Source organism: Kryptolebias marmoratus, linkage group LG22, assembly GCF_001649575.2.
Source record: "Kryptolebias marmoratus isolate JLee-2015 linkage group LG22, ASM164957v2, whole genome shotgun sequence".
Classification (NCBI taxonomy): domain Eukaryota; kingdom Metazoa; phylum Chordata; class Actinopteri; order Cyprinodontiformes; family Rivulidae; genus Kryptolebias; species Kryptolebias marmoratus.
The window spans coordinates 14,106,077-14,126,880 of NC_051451.1; the positions used below are offsets into that span (position 1 = coordinate 14,106,077).

Consider the following 20,804-nt stretch of genomic DNA (forward strand, 5'->3'; position numbering starts at 1 on the left):
ACTGCTGATTTTGCTTCAACATTCTCGGATGACAGGCAGCAGACAATATGCATTCCTTTCATGCTAGGCCTTTAATTTTGTTAGGATTGATGATGTGTTATGAGCTAATCATAGACTGTTCTTGCAATAGCATGTAAGCAAATGTTTTTGTTTTTCAAAAACAGTTGCAGGACCAGGAGGACTGAAACTTAAAAAGAGAAAAATTATCTTATGTGTGTGTGTGTGTGTGTGTTGTTTCCACTGAATATCTCATTGAAAAGTCATGCAGTCCATCGAGAAAGTGAAGTTGGTTTCAACAAACAAACTGAAAAGGAGCTCCAGCCCCAGCTGCAGGTGTTTGGCCCTCGCAGTCATTTCAGACTCGCTGCGAGCGCAGGAGCAGCCCGGGAAGACAAAGCGGTTTGCAACGAAAAAAGTTAAGACGACACAATGGTCCACACGCTCCGGTTTTTATATTTATCTGTTTGATGCTTATAGAATGAGGTAAAAGCCTGTTTTTTAGGAAAGGCCTGTCGAAGTTTAACATGTGCTTTCTACACGCTTTCAATAAATCATAATATTTTATTGTAACTTTTAGACCAGTTCTGATGCTTTTTTTATTAAATATATAAATTTATTCCAAAATATCACCTTGAGACGGTGTAATTACCTGGGAACTATTAACTAACAGTGTTTGCAGCTCCGTAAGCCTTCCCTTCTACTGTTTGAACATTTAAAAAAGCTCTAATTTTATGCATTAGATTGACTGAAGCACTGACTTTATTTAATGCACGCTTTAGTTGGATCTTTACTATTACGCTTGCTCCTTTCAGCTCCGGTTGCATTTAAATACTGTTTGGAAAAAGTGACACACTCAGCAAAAATACGTCTTTATTCAAATATTCAATTTCTGGTTGTAGCATGATTTTTAAAAAATCCATTAGTTCTAAACACCATCACAGTGTGGCTTTAGAAATAAAGGTTTTGCAGAATATATAACCATTTACAAACACCCAGAAGTTGTGTAAAGTGTAAATAAAAACGGAAGGCAATGGTTTGCAAATCTTATAAACCCACATGTTATTCACAAAACAACATATCAAATGTTTAAAATAAAAAAATTATATAAATATTGTGTGCTATGTCAGTGGTTGTCAGGGAGATAGTTTGCATTTTATATATTCATTTAAACACATAACTGCTGTGACTGACTGGGTTTTGACCAATCTTGTAAATGATCTGTTACAGCTACTTATTATTATTACTTATTGACCTAACTTCCACCAAGTTACTGAGTTCATTTATCTGACTGCATGCTGGTGCGCTGCACTCATACAGGTAGGATTCCTGTTGACTTTGACCCTACCTTCAATTCTAAGAAGTTTAAAACAGACACATTTCTGTTTCTAAGTTCAGGGCCGAAGTGCAGCGGCTGACAGACCAGAACCTGCTTCTGAACACGAGCACGACCAAGAGCTCGTCGTGGACTTCAGACAAAAAAAGGAAAAACAGGCTGTCCCAGGGGACTGTGTGGACGGCAGGAGTCCGGGTCATGGAGAGCCTGGCCTGGGGAGTGAACACGGCTGAGATGGTGGAGGAGATTTAAGGCGATCAGAAATATTCAAAATGACTCCTCGCACCCAGGTAACGATCTGTTCCAGCTGCTGCCGTCCGACAGGAAATACAGGAGCATTAAAGCAAAGACTAACAGACTGAAGAACAGCTTCTCTCCTGCAGCCATCAGGGCTTTTAACCTAATATTGTTAAGGCAACAGATTTTATGAAACAGGATGCTGTGTTTTAACTCACTTCATTTTATTTGGCTATTTCTTTTCATTTGTGCTTGATACAATGTCAATAAAGAGATATTCTGATTCTTTTCATGCTGCAGGATTAGCACTCTTTTACCAGAGGGCATGACTTTCCCCCCAACTCTTTGGTCAATAACTGATATTTTGGTATTTCTTCAACCACTGCAGTATGAGCTCCATTATCTTTTAAGATGTGTAATAAAGGGAAATTCTTGTAAAAGTTGAATCGATGATTGATTGGGACTGTTTGAAGCTTATCTCTGTTTATTGCCACGTGCTGCCAAAGGCGAAAGGGCGAGGTTTCTGCCCCCCCGTCTGCATGTTTATCCGTTCTCTTCGCAAAATGTCTCATGAAGCACTCACTGGAGGAATTTTTAAGACTCGTTCAGAAAGTGAACACCGAGTCGACGTCTACAGCCGATGAACTGCTCCAATTCAAGATGACCGCCACAGCCAACCGAGCTTAGAAAATACAAAAACAGATATGACTAAATTGAGTTTGCTGATGTTGTGTTAAAATATGCAGCGTTGGCAGCTGAGACCAATTCACAACACACACTCCAAGTGCTACTGATTGCAGGAGAGCTTTGCTTAAAACTTTTGCACTGTGAAGCTTTATCTGTTAGCAAAATATTTTAGGAGCTACGGTATTTTAATGTAGCACCCAAGTAGTCATTGGCTGCACATTTAAAACAGTCTATTCAAGATGGTGGTTGCAGCAGACACAGAAAACGGCCATAATGTACAGACATTGAGTTAAAATTTGATGTGGTAGTAGCTGAGAGTGGTTAACAACATACTCTGAGTGACACATCTCAGGATACTGTATGGTGATTTTAAGAATAAGATAGGCCTCCTGCCTAGTAAAGATTGTTTTAATGTGTTCTTCCTCTTCACTAGAGCTAAAGGAGTATTTTATACCTTGCTTTGTTGGGTTTTGAATCTCCTATTGATGCAAGTCAGTTACAACAATATGTATAATCCAAATCGTTTTTTGTATATATCAGAAAAAAAAACTAAACATAAAGCTTCTGGAAGTGATTGTTTTTCCCATATCGAACTGTTTCTGTTTGACCTTTGCATCCTGACTGAAGGGTGCGCGTTATCTGCCATGTTATCCTGAGAAAAAAAAAGGATTTCTAACTCAATTATGGGGTTACTTTAGTTCACTCTGGTGAATGATCCATCGGCTGCGCGCAGCTTGGAGCGCACATCGCGCTCTGGACGGCCAGCAGCCACAGCTGAGCGGACCTGCGCTGCGGATTTTCATTAATATATCATTAATAACCCGCAAAAAGGCGCAGAGGGCGACCCGAGACCGGTCCATTCTTGCCCGTCCGGCTGTTAAAGTACACGACCGCGTTGTTGTAGTTTCACTGCAGAGAGCGGAGAAAACCGGTCCGGGGAGGCGAACGGGTTCAGGCTTCGGCGGCTGGAGAAACTGGGCTGTGACGTAGCAGTCCAACAACACACACACATATACACATTCGAGCGCGTGTGTTATTATACACACACACACTGACTGACTACCGCTGCGCTTGCCAGGAGCTGAATGAGGAGAAATGACCGCGAGTGACCTCAAAGGAGACGCTGTTTTTCTACCGAGCGCTCGCCAGTCCAGTCACACTGCATTCGTTTGAAAATGTGCGCCAACATTTCGTCTGCCATTTCAGGGTGAAAACGGTTCTCGCTGCTCGCTCGCACGCGGGCGGTCTCATTAGGAAGCCAGCTCGAGGCGAGAGCTAGCTAGCAAGGCTAAAGCTAACCGAGTTCCTCAGCTCCGTTTTCCTGCCGATGCTAAAGCTAAGCTAGGCCAGGCTACTCGCTGCCATCATGGATAAAGCCAAGTCACTGGTGGACAAGAAGGGGGCGTCGGGACCTTTTCACGTGAGCAACGGCCAGAGCCAGAGGGGGTTTCACGGCAGCAGTGGCGGCGGCAGCGNGCCAACGGCAGCTGCTACGGCAACGACGCGTTCGGCTTGAGCACCGGGGGATCCAGCGGCGGCGGCGGCGGCGGCGCGTTTGACAGCATGCATCACCTGCAGCGCTGCGATGACAAGGAGTGCAACGGGTCCCCGGCCAAGAGGTGCCGGCTGCGGAGGAGCAGGACGGAGTCGGTGAAACGGAACAGACCTCGTAAGGAAAAATAATACGTATATATATATTTTTTTTTTTCTGACATTGGAGGGCTTTGTACTGATTGTGTCACACGAGCCGGTTGTTGCAGGGTTTGCTCAATCGTCGTGCCATCACGATGTTGCAACGAGAGCAAAGCAACCGCTGACGCCCTAAAGCTCCCATCGGAGCTTCATTAAATGCCTTTAATTTGGTTATAATCTCATAAATAATCAATGCTTTCAGGACGATATCGTGTCATTTTTTAGACCGTGTTGCGTCTCGCTGGGCCGATGAGTCCAGCGGCAGCCCGCCGTCGTCAGGGAGACCTCTTTTTGTGTTTATGGACCCTCAGGTTGCATTTGGAGAGCTGTGATTGGTCGGTTCCCGGTGGTGAAAAAGCTCCTGATAAGTGGGCCTGGCTTGCCGCAGCCAATCAGAGCTCGACTCTTGTCAAGAGGCTGGTTGAATGAGCCGGAACCCCGCCCCTTACCTTGTGTTCCTGATGATGAGAGCTAAGATCATCTTGCTGAAGTTTACAGGTCTAGCGCAGAATGCTTAAGGGTTACTCTTCACTTTAACAACAGCATTGTTTAATGTAGGATTTAACAGCTTACCGTTTGCACTTGGGAGCGCATATTTTGCCAACCATGAAGCTTAAAAGTGAGAAGAAACCTGGTAAGTGTGAGCTTGTTTGTTGCTTCATTATACCGATAAGATCCAGATAACAGTTTTGCGTGAGGTTACGTTGGTGCATATCTATTAAACCTCTCTTCAGATCATTTAATGTTTTCACAGATTACGGTTTGGCGTTATTTAAAGCACGCTTAAAAAGGAAAATAATGCACTGTTCAGTGCTTAAAGACATCACTTGACATTTGCAAGATGTGTTAATAGAAGTTTGTAGCTTATAAGCAGATGTTTGCAGCTTGCTGCTTGGGGTCAGAGCTCCAGGGTTTGTTTTGGCTGGTAAAACTCAATCTTACTCCCTGGAGATGTTTGCAGAGACACTGGCTGCAGTGTAAATCCCCTTTTTCTATGTCAGCATTACATCTGTTAGTAATTGTGTTAGAAAGAGATCAAGAGAGAAAAGTGAAAGTACACATATTTTTTTTTTGTTTGTTTTTTAGTTTCTGCTCTTTAAGATTTTGAGTGAGTTCAGGTACTTTCTGCTGTGGTAATTGGAAAACAAATCACCTACTCATACTCAGAGGCAGCTTACTGTTTCCATTGGTTTATTGGGACTAATGATTCCCTTTTTGAAGGATAGATTCATTCAAACATTTTTGATAAATTGCAGGCTGACACGTGCGGAAGAATTTGACTTGGCATGTTTGCTCATCTTTGTAAATGAGGTGTATTGCTTGTACAGGTCAGTTTTAGCCACCTGGATTTTTTGTTTTATAACCATACATTTACATTTGTTTGCACGTTCCCGTGATTGATGAACTTCTAAAGCGTAAATGGACTTCAGCAAGTCTGTTGTACTAAGTTACTGTTAAACAGCTGCTGATTGGCAGTATGTATTCTGAATGCTGTCTGTGATTGAACTTAGATATCTTAATTGCAAGTTATTGTAAGTGCATCAAGACTTCTTTATTTAGAGCACTTATTTAGACACATGAATACAGTCATTATCAGCTGGCTCAAACTCACCTTATGTTTTGATCTCAGTTGCATAATGATGTCTGTAAAGGTTTGTGACTTCACCTTGCTTGGGTGTGATGTGGTATTTTTTTCCCCCCACAAATAATGAGTACATAATATATAATCACCGTTCAAACTACTTAAAACAACTTTGTGGCAGCTCCAGCTCCAGTATATGGCTCCCTAAGTTTATTTTGCTGTATTTAATGACACACACACACACACAAACTCACAAAGTGAAAACGACCTGAGGGACAGGGTTGCTGCTTGTCATGAGTATTATGATCCGTGTGCTCGTGATAATTGATAGAGAGTCAGCGGAGAATGGTGGTGTTATGATGAGGCAGGCAAACAAAACTGCAGAGATGCTGAGTAACCAGAGCATAAAAAGCCCTACAACAGAGTTTTCCCAGATTATGCAGTTAAAAGTAAATCTGATCTGTAACGTTTTAAATGTCCAATCAGAGCTTCTCTGCTTTATGGCTGACCTAATTGATTGGGATCCTGAGGCGTTCCCAGGCCAGAGAGGATACATAAATCCTTCCAGTAGTATTTGTAGTCATTCTGTCATAACAATTAGAACTGTAAGTAGGTAAGTAAAAGGGACACAAAGGGAAGGTCAGTAATATTGCAGCAATAAATCCTTTTGAGTGCAAGTCTTCCTGTTGGGTTTAGTTAACTCTTAATTATTGTTTCTGCTGTATCAATACGAAGTTCAGCAGCATGCTGGTGTATGTTCTCGTCTTATCACAGTCTTGGAACAGAACAGGACAAGTCTGACAGAAAAAAAGGACAACCAAACCTGAACAGGACAAAAGCAACACAAAGTGTGGCTCCCCAGCTGTCATTTGCATACTGTGTCTACCATGTGGACATGCAGTGCAAGGCAGGTGTGTGTTAGGCCAGAGACCTTTCACCTACATGGACCCAGACCACTTGTCCCGGTTCCAGTCCCGCTCCTTGTCGTGATGACCTTTGGCTGCACACATGACACAGTGTGATCTGTGTGCATGTGGGATTCTTCGATAGAAGGGAAGGAACTCTGGGACGTGTGCGAAAGGCAAAATTTGGATGTTCAAAACTAGAAGCTTTTCTATTACCCAGTATTTTTTTGTTTTTACTGTTTCCTTCAGACTCCAACACTTGAAAGGATTTAAATGCCTCGATTGACAGGAAATGCTAAAGAACTGTTAAACTGTTGTTTCTATGAGTATATTTTTAAAGATGTTGTATAATATTATCCACATCGTGTGAGGAAAGGAAAGAAAAAGCTATTCACGAAAGTGTACTTCATGACGTCAAAGACAAATTTGTGACATTGAAGCAGTAGTGTTTGCTGTCATTAGGTATTTATTTATTTGTTGTTTTTGTTGCACAGGAGAATGAAGAATCCAAGCAGTTGCCAAAATAAATAAACTAATAAATAAATCCAAGTATACACATTAAAATCTCACTCAGTTACTGATACACCATATTCCCAAAGTACCATGTTTTTAATATATACTGTTGCTCTTTTTTTGGTTTTAATCACAAGTCCTCACTGTTAACCAAATAAGTCTGCATTAGTAAAGCATGCTTGCAGACTGTTTATGCATTTGTAAACATTCATTTATGAGGTGTACATGCACGTTCACATCTCTCCTGTCTTTACTGAAACATGAAGAAAGTGACATTTTAATCAACACTTTAGCACTCTGAAACTTTAGAATTTGGATTAAAGGGAATCTTGTGTATATAGATAAAAACTAACCTATGAAACAACTTTCAATAGTTTCCAGACAGTGTAGGAACGGCATTTTTTTTCTTCCATTTTTGAAAAATGAATAAGTAAAAATATTTTTTTGTTGCAGAATTTTAATGTGATGGCTTTTCAAAAAAAGAATAATTTATTTCACTATTTACTCATTGAGGTTAAAGCTAAGCAGTCCAGGCAACTTAACATATCCTTGCAGATCATTTTGAAGAAAAAAGAAAACAGACAAAAAGCCATGCTTTGAAGTGTTTTGTTGTTAAATTAAATAAGTTCAGATTGAAGTTGTATCACATGCTGGTTGTGTTCTTGGCTGAGGCTGTGGAAGTAAATAGGATTATCATTTGAGGCAAACATCATGGATCTTGGTTAGTGACTTTGCTTGTGGCCTTACCTTTCTTCATATCAGATAATATTATTTCCAGACAGGTGTAAACCGCAACTGTGATTTGATATTTCACAGCTTATTTTCTGGCTTTGGAGTGTATGAATCCTTCTTTCTTGGACCTAGAAGGATAAAGCAGACGGTTTTATTAAAAATCCTGCTGTGTGAAAACACATACATTGAAGTCATGTGACTTCTAGGTAATGAAACAAAAGAGAAAACAAAAAGAAAGACTATTATTTAGCTGTTTTTCATCAGTTCACAGAAAAATTGGATGAGTGAAATAAATAAAAGAAAGTAATAGACATTGCAATAATATTATAAGCTAGATATTTTTTTCCCTTTTTATGAAATAGTGTTAAAATTATGACTACATCAAACAAAAACAATTCTAAAAACAGTCTAACATAGTGTGTTTTGCCAACACAATGGCCACTGAAGCATCTGGACTGTTAAATCCTTGTTTACAGACAGTAGAACAGGTGACTGGGTAAGAGATCACAGTAGCCAAAAAAAAAAGAACAAATACTTTTATGGAAAATCCATAATAGAGCATTTGTTTACACTTCTAGGAAAGCTTGAAATTTGAGTACTCTTGATTAAATTTTGCTTGGTTCTCCAAACTGATCTCAGTTTAGAGATAGGTTCTTCACACAGCCCTACTTAATACAGGCAAATAATCTGTTTAAACATTTTAATAATTTCAAGCTCTTTCATTAAAATGTAACTTTTTTTTGGTTGCACACATGTGTATTGGTTATAGCACAATGCAATTAGTTTACCACAGATTGTTGCATAATTTGTCACAACCTTGTGCATTTGCTATATGTTTACAGTGCAAGTAGAAGAAAAACAAAGGATGGAGTGATCCTCCTGCAGCCTGGAATCAGGCTCAAATTTGGTGGCTCTAATCTGAAGGTGGACTTTGCCTCTGAAAGAGTCACACTGTTCCCTTCTGCAGTCTGTTGTGAAATAATCATATCTCCTGATGGTCAAGTGGGAGCCATGCTGGTGGCACAGAGTGAACCAGGAAACTGCTCTTTATATGCAGACGTTTAGGGCCCACCGAATGGTGTACAATCTCAGCGCGCCATGTTTAACTAGTCACTAAAGCCAAAGCTATTACAAAACCCCTACGTTGTTGCAACTCTGGTAATTTCATAGATTCAATCAATTTATGCATGAAATGCAAAAAAAATCTGTTTAATTCATCTTTTTGATTCTTTTTTTCTATTTCTATTTTCACACATTTAATAAGCAGTTATACAGTATGACGTTAGATCAATTTATGATGAAAATATTCGTTGAAGATCTGAAATCACAGTTTGAGCAGAAACCTTTTTGGTAGTGGTTGATAACCAAATATATAAAACAATTTTTATTTACAAGTTGGAGTTTTCTGTTTAGATACATTTTAAACCAGCAGCCAAAATGTTGATGGAGAAATATCAACACCAGTGTGCTCTCTTTGTATTTGTGTGTGCAACTTTGATTGTCTAGTTTTAGCAGATGGTTAAACATTAAAACACAATTTTTCACTCAGAAAACAAAAAGAGAAATTCAGGATTGAATGCAACTTAAAGAGTTTGGATGACAGCATTCAGTTTTCCAGCAACTCAAAATGAAAAAGAAATTGTCAAGGGCTTTAAGACACATGCTGTATATTTATTTTATGTGTGGTGGTGGATTCTAGGAGTTATCGAGGTTTTCTGCACAAGTTTATTAGTAAAACGCCGTGGTTTGCAGAGTCCTGTTGGCCAGCCATCATGCACAGAATAGATGAATTCATCACATTCTTTCTCTGGATGCTGCTGCTTTCCACAACAACAAATCCTTAAGTGAACAAATGTTGTCTTGAGCACAAGGTTTACATTGTTTAAAAACTACAGATTCTGATTGGCCAACAGTGACACTGAATGCATTCAATGGCAAGAGTTATTTCTTAATTTTTTAACACGTATTCAGTGCAGTAAAACATTAATATCTGAAAAATTAAATAACAATGAGAGGTCCTCTCTTTATTTGGCCCTTAGTAACCTCTGTGTCATTGAGCCGGTTACAAACCCACCCAAGTCAGGTCAGTCAGTGTTTGTTGAAGTGCTCATGCAAACACAAGTGGGCCGGTGCACGTGGCTGCTAAAAATAGTGGTATATGTTACAGCTAAACAACTAAATCAGCAAGTAGTTTGTTAGCAAAAATATGGTTTGATTTGGGTGTTTCTGTGTGAACTGTTGATGTTCTTTGATATATTTTCCAACATTTCTGGAAACATTTTGACATTTATTTCTTGTATGTTGTGATGTGTTATGGGCAAAAATCGGAAGTATTATTGGTTAAACCAAGTCACACATTCTCTTTACCATGTTTTGCTTAAATTTCTTTCAAGACACATTTGGGTTGCAGTGTTTAAGTATATATGACCATATGCAAGTAATATTTGTTTTGTTTTTCTTGTATTTAAATTCAAAATTGTATCTGACTATACCATCATTTGGGTGGCTTGATTTTCTCATTAATTAGATGTGATGATTATACATGGAAAGCATTTATTTTCTAATCAACAACTTTCATTTCATTTTACTTAGATATAAATTGAAACAACATAATTTATCATTCATCTTATTGTTTAATTTTAATGATGCAAAGAAAATCCCACTCATTTGATGGGCAAAAAAAAGGCAAACAAAGATTTTATATATGCTGTCCACATGCATTAGACGCATCCTGCAGACTCAGTTCTCCGTTTATCACCGTGCCAGTGAGCCTTGCTTCAACTGTAAGAGTCAGGTGGGTGGGGGCTGGAGGAAGATGGATGGCGTGTGTTGAGATTGCCGGAGAGGCTCGGGGAGAAGCTAAGTGACAGAGAAAATAGGAGGCTGAAGAGACTGTGCGAGACAGAGCGAGGAGGAGACGGTGGGGGAGGGGAGGGCCACCTGTTTCCATGGCAACATTGGCTCTTGGTGTTTTGACTTATTTATTTATTTCCCTCCAAGCTTGATGGGCTGGAAGATTTTATTGTTTTCTTCTCGTTGATGTCAATATGTGACCAAAGTAATCATCTAAAGAAGAAGATTGTTCTTTATTTTGGCTCCAGACTGAGACTCCTCTCAGACGTTAACTCATTCAGCGTCGTAAAGTGATAGAAGGTGGCTGTTTTGATTAGGACGCTCTTGTAAAATGTGCTTTTAGTCTGTCAGTTTTTCCTTGAATAAATTAATATCAGTTTAAAAGAAAAACATTATCATGTGCTGTTTTGAAAGCATAAACACAACATTGTTCAACAACTGCACAGAGGGTTAACTGTCATTGTTAAAAAATATGTTTTTTTGTTTTGTTTTAGATTATTATTTTACAAAAAACACTATTACTGCATTCTCACATTCCAACCACCATAAGGCAGTGCACTTTTAATCACAGCTTCCAAATAATTCTCTACTTTTCAAACAATATGGTTTTTTTTTAATTCCAAAATGGAGGTTTGTCCTTTCTGACCTGCATTGTTCAAAAGAAAAGAAAGTTAATTACAACCTTTTTCCTCTCCAGCCTTCCCCTGGTTTGGTATGGACATCGGTGGGACCTTGGTCAAGTTGGTGTACTTTGAGCCAGTCGATATCACTGCTGAAGAAGAACAAGAGGAAGTAGAAAACCTCAAGTCTATCCGTCGCTACCTCACCTCCAACGTGGCCTATGGTACTTCTACTGACGCACACATGAACGCAGTCACACCCATTAGTTTTTATATCTTTGATGCAGAAAATCTGAGATAGGACTCTACATTAAATTAAACCAAAAGATGTTTTTAATGTTTCCCTTCTCTCAGGTAAAACAGGTGTTCGCGACGTCCACCTGGAGCTGAGGAACCTGACCATGTGTGGCAGGACAGGAAACCTGCACTTTATCCGCTTCCCTACGCAGGCCATGCCGCTTTTCATTCAGATGGGAAGGGACAAGAACTTCTCCAGCCTGCACACGATGCTCTGCGCCACGGGAGGCGGGGCATATAAGTTCGAGAACGACTTCAGAATGGTGAGCGGAGCAACAGAAGTGTCATCTTTTTACTGTTTGGATACTAGATCAGTCAGAAGTTGCTCTTAACAACGTTTGTTTCCTTAAAATTTAGAAAATAAAACTGTCAGCCATGGTATTGCTGAAAGTTATCAGTATTTGTAGCTTCAGTTATTAATACTAACACAGTAATCAAACATCTCTGACTGTGTCTTTGTCATCCAAATATATTTTTCCATTTCAAGGTGATTTCTACATGCTGTCTGTCCCTATGCTGTCTTATTAATTTCCTCAAGGGGATCAATAAAGTATATTTCTATTCTATTTTTATGCTCCTAAACTTGAGTTCAGTGACTGTCTGCTGACTAGGAGGACCCCAAAAAAGTGTTTGACAAACATCTATTTTAAATCTGTTTTTATAAAATATTTTAAGCTTCATCTGTGTGCCATTCTTACGAGTTTAAAACCTTGCGTTGGTGCTCAGAACAATGTTTGTCCTTGTATCTTAACTCACGTCTGTGTTGCAGATGGCCGACCTGGAGCTGCTGAAGCTGGACGAGCTGGACTGCCTCATCCACGGCCTGCTGTTTCTCGACCGGGTGGGGTTCAACGGGCACCCAGAGTGCTACTACTTTCAGAACCCGTCAGATACCCACAGCTGCGTGAAGGAGCCCTGCAACCTGGAAAACCCCTTCCCAATGCTGCTGGTCAACATCGGCTCCGGGGTCTCCATACTCGCCGTGTACTCGGAGAACAACTACAAACGGGTAACGGGGACAAGGTGAGGGGGGCCAATACCTATTCCTGCACACACCTGCATGGCAGGAACACTGATAATCAGAAAAGGAATGATCAGTTGTAAGCCAAAGTCTGATGGATGAATGGATTTATGTGCTTATCATTTACCTAACTTTTCTTTGGTTTTTGGATTTTTTTCTTAATCCACCAAAAATAAAACAACAATGAAAGGTTGGTAAATGACTGTAAATGTTTATGTGAATCCCAAATATTTTAAATGTATTGTTACAGAGGCAACAATGTAAAAACAGGGAGAATGTTTGATCACAGCAAACAAGCCAAGTAATGACAAAACTCCCAGTTAATTTTCACTCACAAACCAGTTTTTCTGCTCTCTAATCCAGACGAAAGTGGAAACCTCCATCTGTTCAGGCTACCAAATACTGGATAACAGTTACAGGCATCCACAATCACACAAAGTATGTTGGGATTGCGCTGTAACTTATCACTTTCTGCGAAGAAGAACAGAATGTTTACATCCAGCAGATAGCATTCTAGTAAAGCAGCACTTAATGCTATGTTTGTGTTTAGCTTTTTTTTTTTGAAACCTGACTTTAAAATGAGAGTTTATTGTATAGTTAAATTGGAATAACCACATGTAAAAGTTTAGTGTTGTGTAATGGGTCCTGTTAAAGTGTGGGAGGAGCAGTATTTCCTCAGATACTGTGTACAGTTTTACAGGATGGTGTCAATCTGTTCTGAAACAGTAGGCTAGAAACTTAGTGGCCTCCTTCAACCGCCTTCACATCTCAGCATAACTCACCAGATATATCAAACTTGGTTGTTAGAGTTCAACCGGATCAATCATTACATGTTCTTGGGTGCTTATGTAACAGCAGAACAAACTGTAATAAGATGGTGAACTGTAAAAGAAGACAATCATTGCCTCTTAGATTTCACGTTGGAATGTTAGGTCAGATTGAACAACTTTACAGCAGATTCAGCCTCCTTGTTATCAGTCAGCTGATAAACTAAACCAGCCAACCAGACTTAAGATATGCAGACTGTGTGTTGTTATAATTCACCGCTGGTCATTTGTTACATACTTTGTATGAATAAAACCCGAGTGTGGCTCCTCACTATGACATTGAAGCGTGTGTTTGTATTTGTTTAGGTGTCTTTGGGACGACCAGTGTGTGTTTTACACCCGCAGAGTGAAGACACTTTGTCTTTTTCTCAGAAGTTTCAACCCTCAAAAGGTCTATTCGAGAGTTAAGACTGTTCGGTGCAAGACTAAATTAGGTTTAAGGTTTAGGGTTAGAGTTTCTTGCAAGCAGCAGCTCTGTAATCCTGGTGCCATGTCTCCTTCCTTTCTGTGCTTTTTTGGAATCATTTCATTTCTGAGTTTTATGTTGTTGCTGATGAGACAGGAGGTCAAATCTGCAACAAACTCAGGAATTTTAAAACATTTAGGAACAGATATCATCTTAAAGGCAGTTTTTTTTCTGTCTCCTTGCCAGTTTATTCCTTTCTTCCCCATCCACTCAGTTTAATCTCCTTTTATCGTCTCCTTGCCTATTGGCCATTCTACTTTCAGCTCTTCCCCTTCTCACTGCCATCTCCCGTCTTATTTGCATCTTTCTCCTCCATCTTCTTCTTCTTACTGCCCCCTGTTGCATTCATCCTCTCTGTCTGCCTTATGTTCAGTCTGGGAGGCGGTACGTTCCTGGGCCTGTGCTGCCTGCTGACGGGCTGCGAGACGTTCGAGGAGGCGTTGGAGATGGCCAGCAAGGGCGACTCTACAAACGTGGACAAGCTGGTGAAAGATATCTACGGCGGAGACTACGAGCGCTTCGGCCTGCAGGGCTCCACTGTCGCATCGAGGTGAGCGTGAACGTCATTGTGACCTTGGTTGACGTCAGGTTGAGGGTTTCGGTTCTGTGGCGTGAGTTCACAAAACAGGTCTGGCAGGTCCTAGTCAGGGTTGACAAGATGTCACTTCTGAACTGATAAATATGTAAATATTTATATATGATTAGAAACACTTAGAGTGAGTCTTCTTATTGTTGTAAAGACAAGGGATGGTAGTTTAATTTCAGGGCGGCGCACTGCTATTGTTCAGTGGCTGTGAATAAAATCTTTATATTTATGGGAAATGAACGCTGAAGAAAAAAACCAAATAAACATCATAAAGCTAAGAGTTTCAGCTCCATTCTCTCCCATTAAAATCTAAACAAATTTTAATGGATCTGTTCCCAACAAATTTAAAGGCTAAGAGGGTAATTTGATCCATATCATTAGATTGATTGTTTAAAGTGGGTTAAATCATCTGGGGAAAGTATTTTCTTTAGCAAGTTTGTCCCGTTCCATAATTAGAGCAGGAACAATCTGAGATATTTGACAAGGTTTATGCAAACTAAACTACAAAATATGTGATCCTGAAAACGATGTGTGAAAAAAACCCAACTGTTAGCAGGAACATAAACACAGCAGTTCAAAGTTTAATCCATAAAGCAAGCAGACCTTATCACAACGATCATATTATAATCGGTGTGTGCTGTTATGACGTTCCCTTCTATCACTTAAACAAAACACTTAGTGATAAACACGATGTAAGGTTGAAGGATACGTTCTCTGATTTATCTTGTCCGGGGGTCTGATTTTGATCTGTAGCCAGTAGAAATGTGTTTATGTTTTATGTAAGATTGCTGAACTCTTTCACGTGTCGGGCTTCTTGTGTCTTTGTTTCTGCAGTTTTGGCCACATGATGTGCAAAGACAAGCGAGCCAGCATCAGTAAGGAAGACCTGGCGAGGGCCACGCTGGTCACCATCACTAATAACATAGGATCCATAGCACGCATGTGTGCTGATAACGAGGTACACACACACAAGCACAAGCACACAGAATGCAGAGGGGTCGAAAAGGCCGATCCTATTTGATTGCGTGTTATGCACATATTTTATGCAGCTATAATTTCGTGTGCCTGTAAGGTTTGTGTTATGTCACAGCAGCCACTACATCCCTGAATTCCCTCTCAGCTTGCTGTAAATATTAATTCATGGCTACTAATGAAATCTGCATAAATGTGTGGATATTAAAAGTCACGGCACCGAGTGGAAAGCTGAAGCTGGACTGGAGAGTGTCTCAGCGGCAGCATTGATTTCGTTTGATTTGGAGCGATGAATCAATCTGGAGTCTTTCTGTGTGCCGTGAGCTTCTTTACAGTGTTGCCTTGTGGCATGGCGATCAAGCAGCATTGTACAGGGCTATCACTGCACACAGAACTGCAGCAAGGACCAATATTAGGCCCATCCTTGGAAGAGTGTAGCTTTTTTTTTGCTGTCTTTTGGTTTTAAAGTGATATCATTAAAATCAAATGTCCTGTTCTTAGGCTTAAATGAGCTGTTATTTATATTTCTGAAAGATCTAGGACATAGTCATACAGTTTATCCAATCTAAAGCAGCCATAAAAAAACATAATCAACTTATAATGTGTACAGATATTAATTGTAGAACTACAAAATGTATTGATAGCACAAAGACAAAGTCCTGTTTTAGTCAAGCTTTACTGGGAGAGTTTAGGTTTGTGGTACTAAATGATTTAATTGACATTTCATCCACTGTGTTAGTCACAGGAAATCAGTTGAGCAGCACTCTAGCACCACCTTGTGGTATGAATTAGATGTTGCACACGTTTCTGGTGCCGTTTTCCTCCAAAAAAATATTGTCTGTCATAACCTTGAACCCTGTTTATTTAGTGACTTTACACTTTGAATTATTTTCATGCGATAAAAGACATACTAACATTCTTAAAAAGGTTCCTGAAAAAATAAATTTAAAAAATCTGCAGTTGTCTTTGTGAATGTTGTAGACAGAGTGGACCGAAATTTGATGCTAACAGTGTTGTGTGAGTAAAATACAAAACAGTATATTTACTAGGCCATTTAAAAAATATTTTTTCTATATCCATTAAAATACATTCTTTAAAAGATTAAAGGAAATGAAAGGAGCAGGTAATACAAAAGTACTCGTCATGGCGCGAGGCAGGGACTGTACGGTTTGATCAGTTCTGTTGTTTTATCATTTTATTCTTCACACATGTGCCACGACTGAATCTTTTATCCATCTTTCCTTGTGTCAGAAAATTGAGCGCGTGGTGTTTGTCGGGAACTTCCTTCGGATCAACACACTGTCCACAAAACTGCTAGCCTACGCCATGGACTTCTGGTCTAAAGGACAACTAAAAGCCGTCTTCCTGGAACATGAGGTGAGCGATGGACAAATAAACCGGAGGTCAACATCGGGTCAAACTGTTTAACCCAAACATTCTCCAACTGTAGCACACGTGATGGCATGACGAGGATGCGTGATTGTCCTTTTTTTTTTTTTTTTAGCAGAAAACATTGCCAAAGTTTAGACTTTGATCGTGGGGACTCGCTTCTATGGCGATTAGACAGCGCGTGACTGAGTCCACTCCTCACACATCAGCTTTATCTTGACAGTTTGTGTCCAAAATGAATAAATAAAATTGTTTTGTTTTTTTTACGTATTGCTGTACATCCAGCATTTTCTTTTATGAACCTATTGAAACTGCAGCACAGATTTTAGTTTTTGTTTAGTTTTTAACTTTTGCGTTCATTTATCTCAAAATGTTTTCTTGTTTCTTTGTGTGTTACTAGGTTTGTCTTGCATGTTCTTTTTAGTGTTTAAAAAAAAAAAAAATCATCCTAATTTTACTTAACTGGCAGAAACTTTAAAAAATTAGACATTGTGGATTTGCTTTTTTAAAGCAGTTTGCAGGAAGTGTGTGTCTGAGGAGTGTCCTAATTGCTCCGTCCTTCTTGCTTTAGGGTTATTTCGGCGCTGTGGGGGCGCTGATGGAGCTGCTCAAGACAACGGAGGACCTGTGAAGAAAATTCTGTCACAGCATCATCAGCAGCTCTGGACCGCTCGACCTCGGCCTCCAGCCCCAACGCCGTGATGTCATCAACCCTAAACGCTGCGACATCGTCCACGTTTAACTCTGCTGAAAGTTTACCGCTAAAGGAACACTAAGAGAGGGACACAGAAACTGAGAAAAGCCATTTTAATATATATTAACAGTTGTAAATATTGATAGCCTCTAACGGTCATCACCTAAAGTTCCCAGAGTCCTTCTATCATAGAGTTTTAATATTGTGATTATTAATTTATGTTCTTTTGTTGTTGGTTTATTTTTGTTGTTGGTTCCTGCAAATTTCTGTCAGGAGCTACAGTGAGACAAAATATTTTAGTATTTTCGGTGCTTTTCGGGGGGGTGGGAAAGCAGGGGGGTTCCTGTGTTCGTGTGAATAGCTACTGTAGCGTTACATCCTGGGGACTGCGGCGCGTTCGGTGACTGTTTGTGCAGCTGCCGTTCAGAGAAGAAAGCGTGCACGCCACATATAAGAGGTCGCTCTTGGCTGAGGGATTTTTCTTTTCACCACCTGTGACTCGAAGAAATCGTACGTCTGCGACCACAGAAACCCGTTTGTTGCGCGTAGTCACCCGCAGCTCTGCCGTCTTCTTAGGAGTGCACTGAAGCCAAATCCAGTTGAGATTTACCCGCCTCCCCTCCTGCTCGGATGGAAAGCAGACGAGCAGATTTTATTTCAGACCTTTGCTCCGCTGCACATGGCCTTTTGCTTCTCGTTTGCGTCTCCCCCGTCTGCCTGTTTGTAAGCAGCGCTGACGCTACTGTTCCGCCGTGCACAGACAGCCAGTTTAGTCTGAGATGATCGGACCAAAACATCATTCTCCAACAAATCGGAGTCCATTGCTGGTTTTTGTTCAGGACCTAGTGTAGTTCTGCGACTTGCGTCTGCTTCTTCCTCACCCTCCGCTTTCTCTGCTACGCCACTTCCTTGTTTGGATGTCACAGTGCAGTTCAATGACGTCCCCGCTGATTTTATCTGCTTGTTGTGAGCCCAGCATCTTAGCTGTTGGGTCAAAAGAATGGAAACAGAGGAGGCTAAAGTCAGCCCTAACCTGGAACATACTGATGATCTGGTAAAGCTGTAAAATTCTCTCATCTACTGTTTGATGATTGATGAGATAGTTTTAAATCGCCACCCTCTCCCCCTTACACCCACAGGTAAATATATATATTTAAAAAGTCATCATAGTTCCCGTCATAGATTACTTTTCAGATGCTATATCTAAAACTAACCACAATACTGGAAACTCAACGGTGGCACAAACTAGACTTTTAAAGTGTTAAATGAGGAAATGATCTCATAAGCCATATATGTGAACTGATTGACACCCACACTTGTATTTCTAATGGAGTCTGATCTGTATGTCTTTTTTCTACAGGTTGAAATAGTTTGATAAATCTAAGGCTAATCCTGCAGAAAAGTTTTGGAGTTTATGATATGCAGCTTCACAATCAGTAACATTTCTGTTGGTTTTATAGGAGTCGCAGTTAAAGCGGTTTTGAAGAAAAAAGGACCACAAAGTGTATAAAGTCGTAGGGATGCTGCATGAACCCTGCCCTCTCTATGCCTTCATCTGTTTGTTTTTATCAGAGCAGGACGGAGCAGTTTCTGCTGCGTTACAGTTTACACGTTCCCACTCTCCTCAGTTGGAAGTCATGTTTCACTGATTCACTTTAACCCCCTTCTGCATCCAGGAATATTTCGTTTTCAGCCACAGTTCAGGTGTGATTCACTGTCGGGTTCTCTAACGCTGACCACGCAGGTGTTCTGAAGGTCTTATTGACAGAAATGAGCGGTGTCTGTTATCAAGCGACTTGGACTACACTTTGACCCTCTCACGTGTTTTCTGCTACCTTGTCCTTGTTTTCCTCTCCTAATGAAGCTGCTCTTTAAGCTGGTTTTATCCACAACAACTCAGAACACGGTAACAAACAATATGTGAAAGTAATTATAGCCTTTGCGAAGAAACGCTACCAGTATTTAAGTAGTATTTTTAGGAGTATTCTAAAGGGACATTTTTCTCTTCAAACCGTCATTGTTTTCAGTTCTGCTGAGATGACGCAACCTGTTGTCCGCTTTTTTTTCCTGTTTTTTTTATTTTTTATTTGCCTTGTTCCAACTCGTGTTTGGATGATAACCGTGACCTCGGTCCATTGGTTGCCGCCACGCTGTAAAAACCAAGCTTGCGTCGGCCATCTTCGTGCCACCCCTTCAGCCTGAAAACTCGGATCAAGTTGCCTTTTACCGCGTGTTCGCCTGCTTTCACCGTGTCCGTGCCCGTCAGCTTCACATATGATTGCGATTCCCACGCCGAAAGCTCTCTTTGTTTTTTTTTTGTAACGCCGTGCATGCCAGATTGTTATTTTTCAGCGGCCTGTTCTTGTTTGAATTTGTTTTGTTTTGGTGGTTTTTTTCCCTGTGATTGTACTGTTTTTAAAAAAAGAAACGGAGGAAGAAAAAAAAAGATCAACATTCACAACTCAGCTGCTGTGTGTTTGTGCGAAACCAATAACTTCCACTGGTACTGCGGCGGTGTCGATTGTCAATGTGAAATATTTTAATCGCAATATTCTTTAGATGTCACAAATCTTCGAGCAACACTTCCAATTTTACATGTTAAAAAGAATTTTGTTAATCCTTTTTTTGTTTGTTGTTTGTATTTTTTTTTTTTTTTTTTTGTTGGCATAACAGAACCAGTGTGACTTTTTAAAAATGTGAATTCATCTTCAATCAGTCTGCAGAAATCCTTTTCGAATTTTGCAGCTCTTGTGAACGGGATGGGTCTCACAGCAAAATGTTTGAACGCGTATTCTTGTCCCGAGAGACTTTTGGTTCATCTGCTCGTAAAGTTTGGCCTTATTGGTGGTCGCTTGATGTCAGTGCTGTCTTTAAAAGGGAACATTTGACCAGATCGTTGGCTCTCTCTGTTGGGCATTTCCGACATGTTGTTTAGTTAGTCCGTTTAACTGTACAGTTGTAAATTTTACGCAGTACCGACCTAAAATGACCCCCCCCCCCAAAAAAAAAAAAAACGTTGTAGAGGAGCATCAAAAGTTCAAATTCTTCTTGTGTTTTTGGATGTAAAAATGCAGCTTTCCTGTCTGTCAGCTTTAATAGTGGTTGTAGTCATGATTTTGGATTTGTTTCCCCCACAGGGACCACGCTGCACTCAGAACCGTGTGTATTTCCTTGTACTGTACGGAGCTCGTATAGGCTTAAAGCACCGACTAAAATGGCAAAATATTTCCGTTGTGAGCTCTTAACTAACAAGCTATGCAGTAACTCACCCAGTGTGTCGTCGTCCTTTCTAACACACTAACCTTCTTTCTCTGAATCAACGAGAGTATGTTTGAAACGTTTGTAAATACTTTTTTGGGAAATATGCAACCCTGCCCCCCCACCCCCACCCCCACCCC

At 40.3% G+C, this 20,804-nt stretch overlaps 1 protein-coding gene across 1 annotated transcript; it reads left to right on the forward strand.

The window, feature by feature from the left end:
* Positions 1-2,993: 2,993 nt before the first annotated feature.
* Positions 2,994-20,430, forward strand: pank1a (pantothenate kinase 1a). Its single transcript, XM_017431627.3, is given in 9 exon segments — positions 2,994-3,719; positions 3,722-3,926; positions 11,232-11,378; positions 11,509-11,714; positions 12,221-12,474; positions 14,139-14,315; positions 15,186-15,309; positions 16,575-16,700; positions 17,284-20,430. Coding segments are annotated over 9 exon segments (1,395 nt in total). The 5' UTR covers positions 2,994-3,623; the 3' UTR covers positions 17,344-20,430.
* Positions 20,431-20,804: the final 374 nt, after the last annotated feature.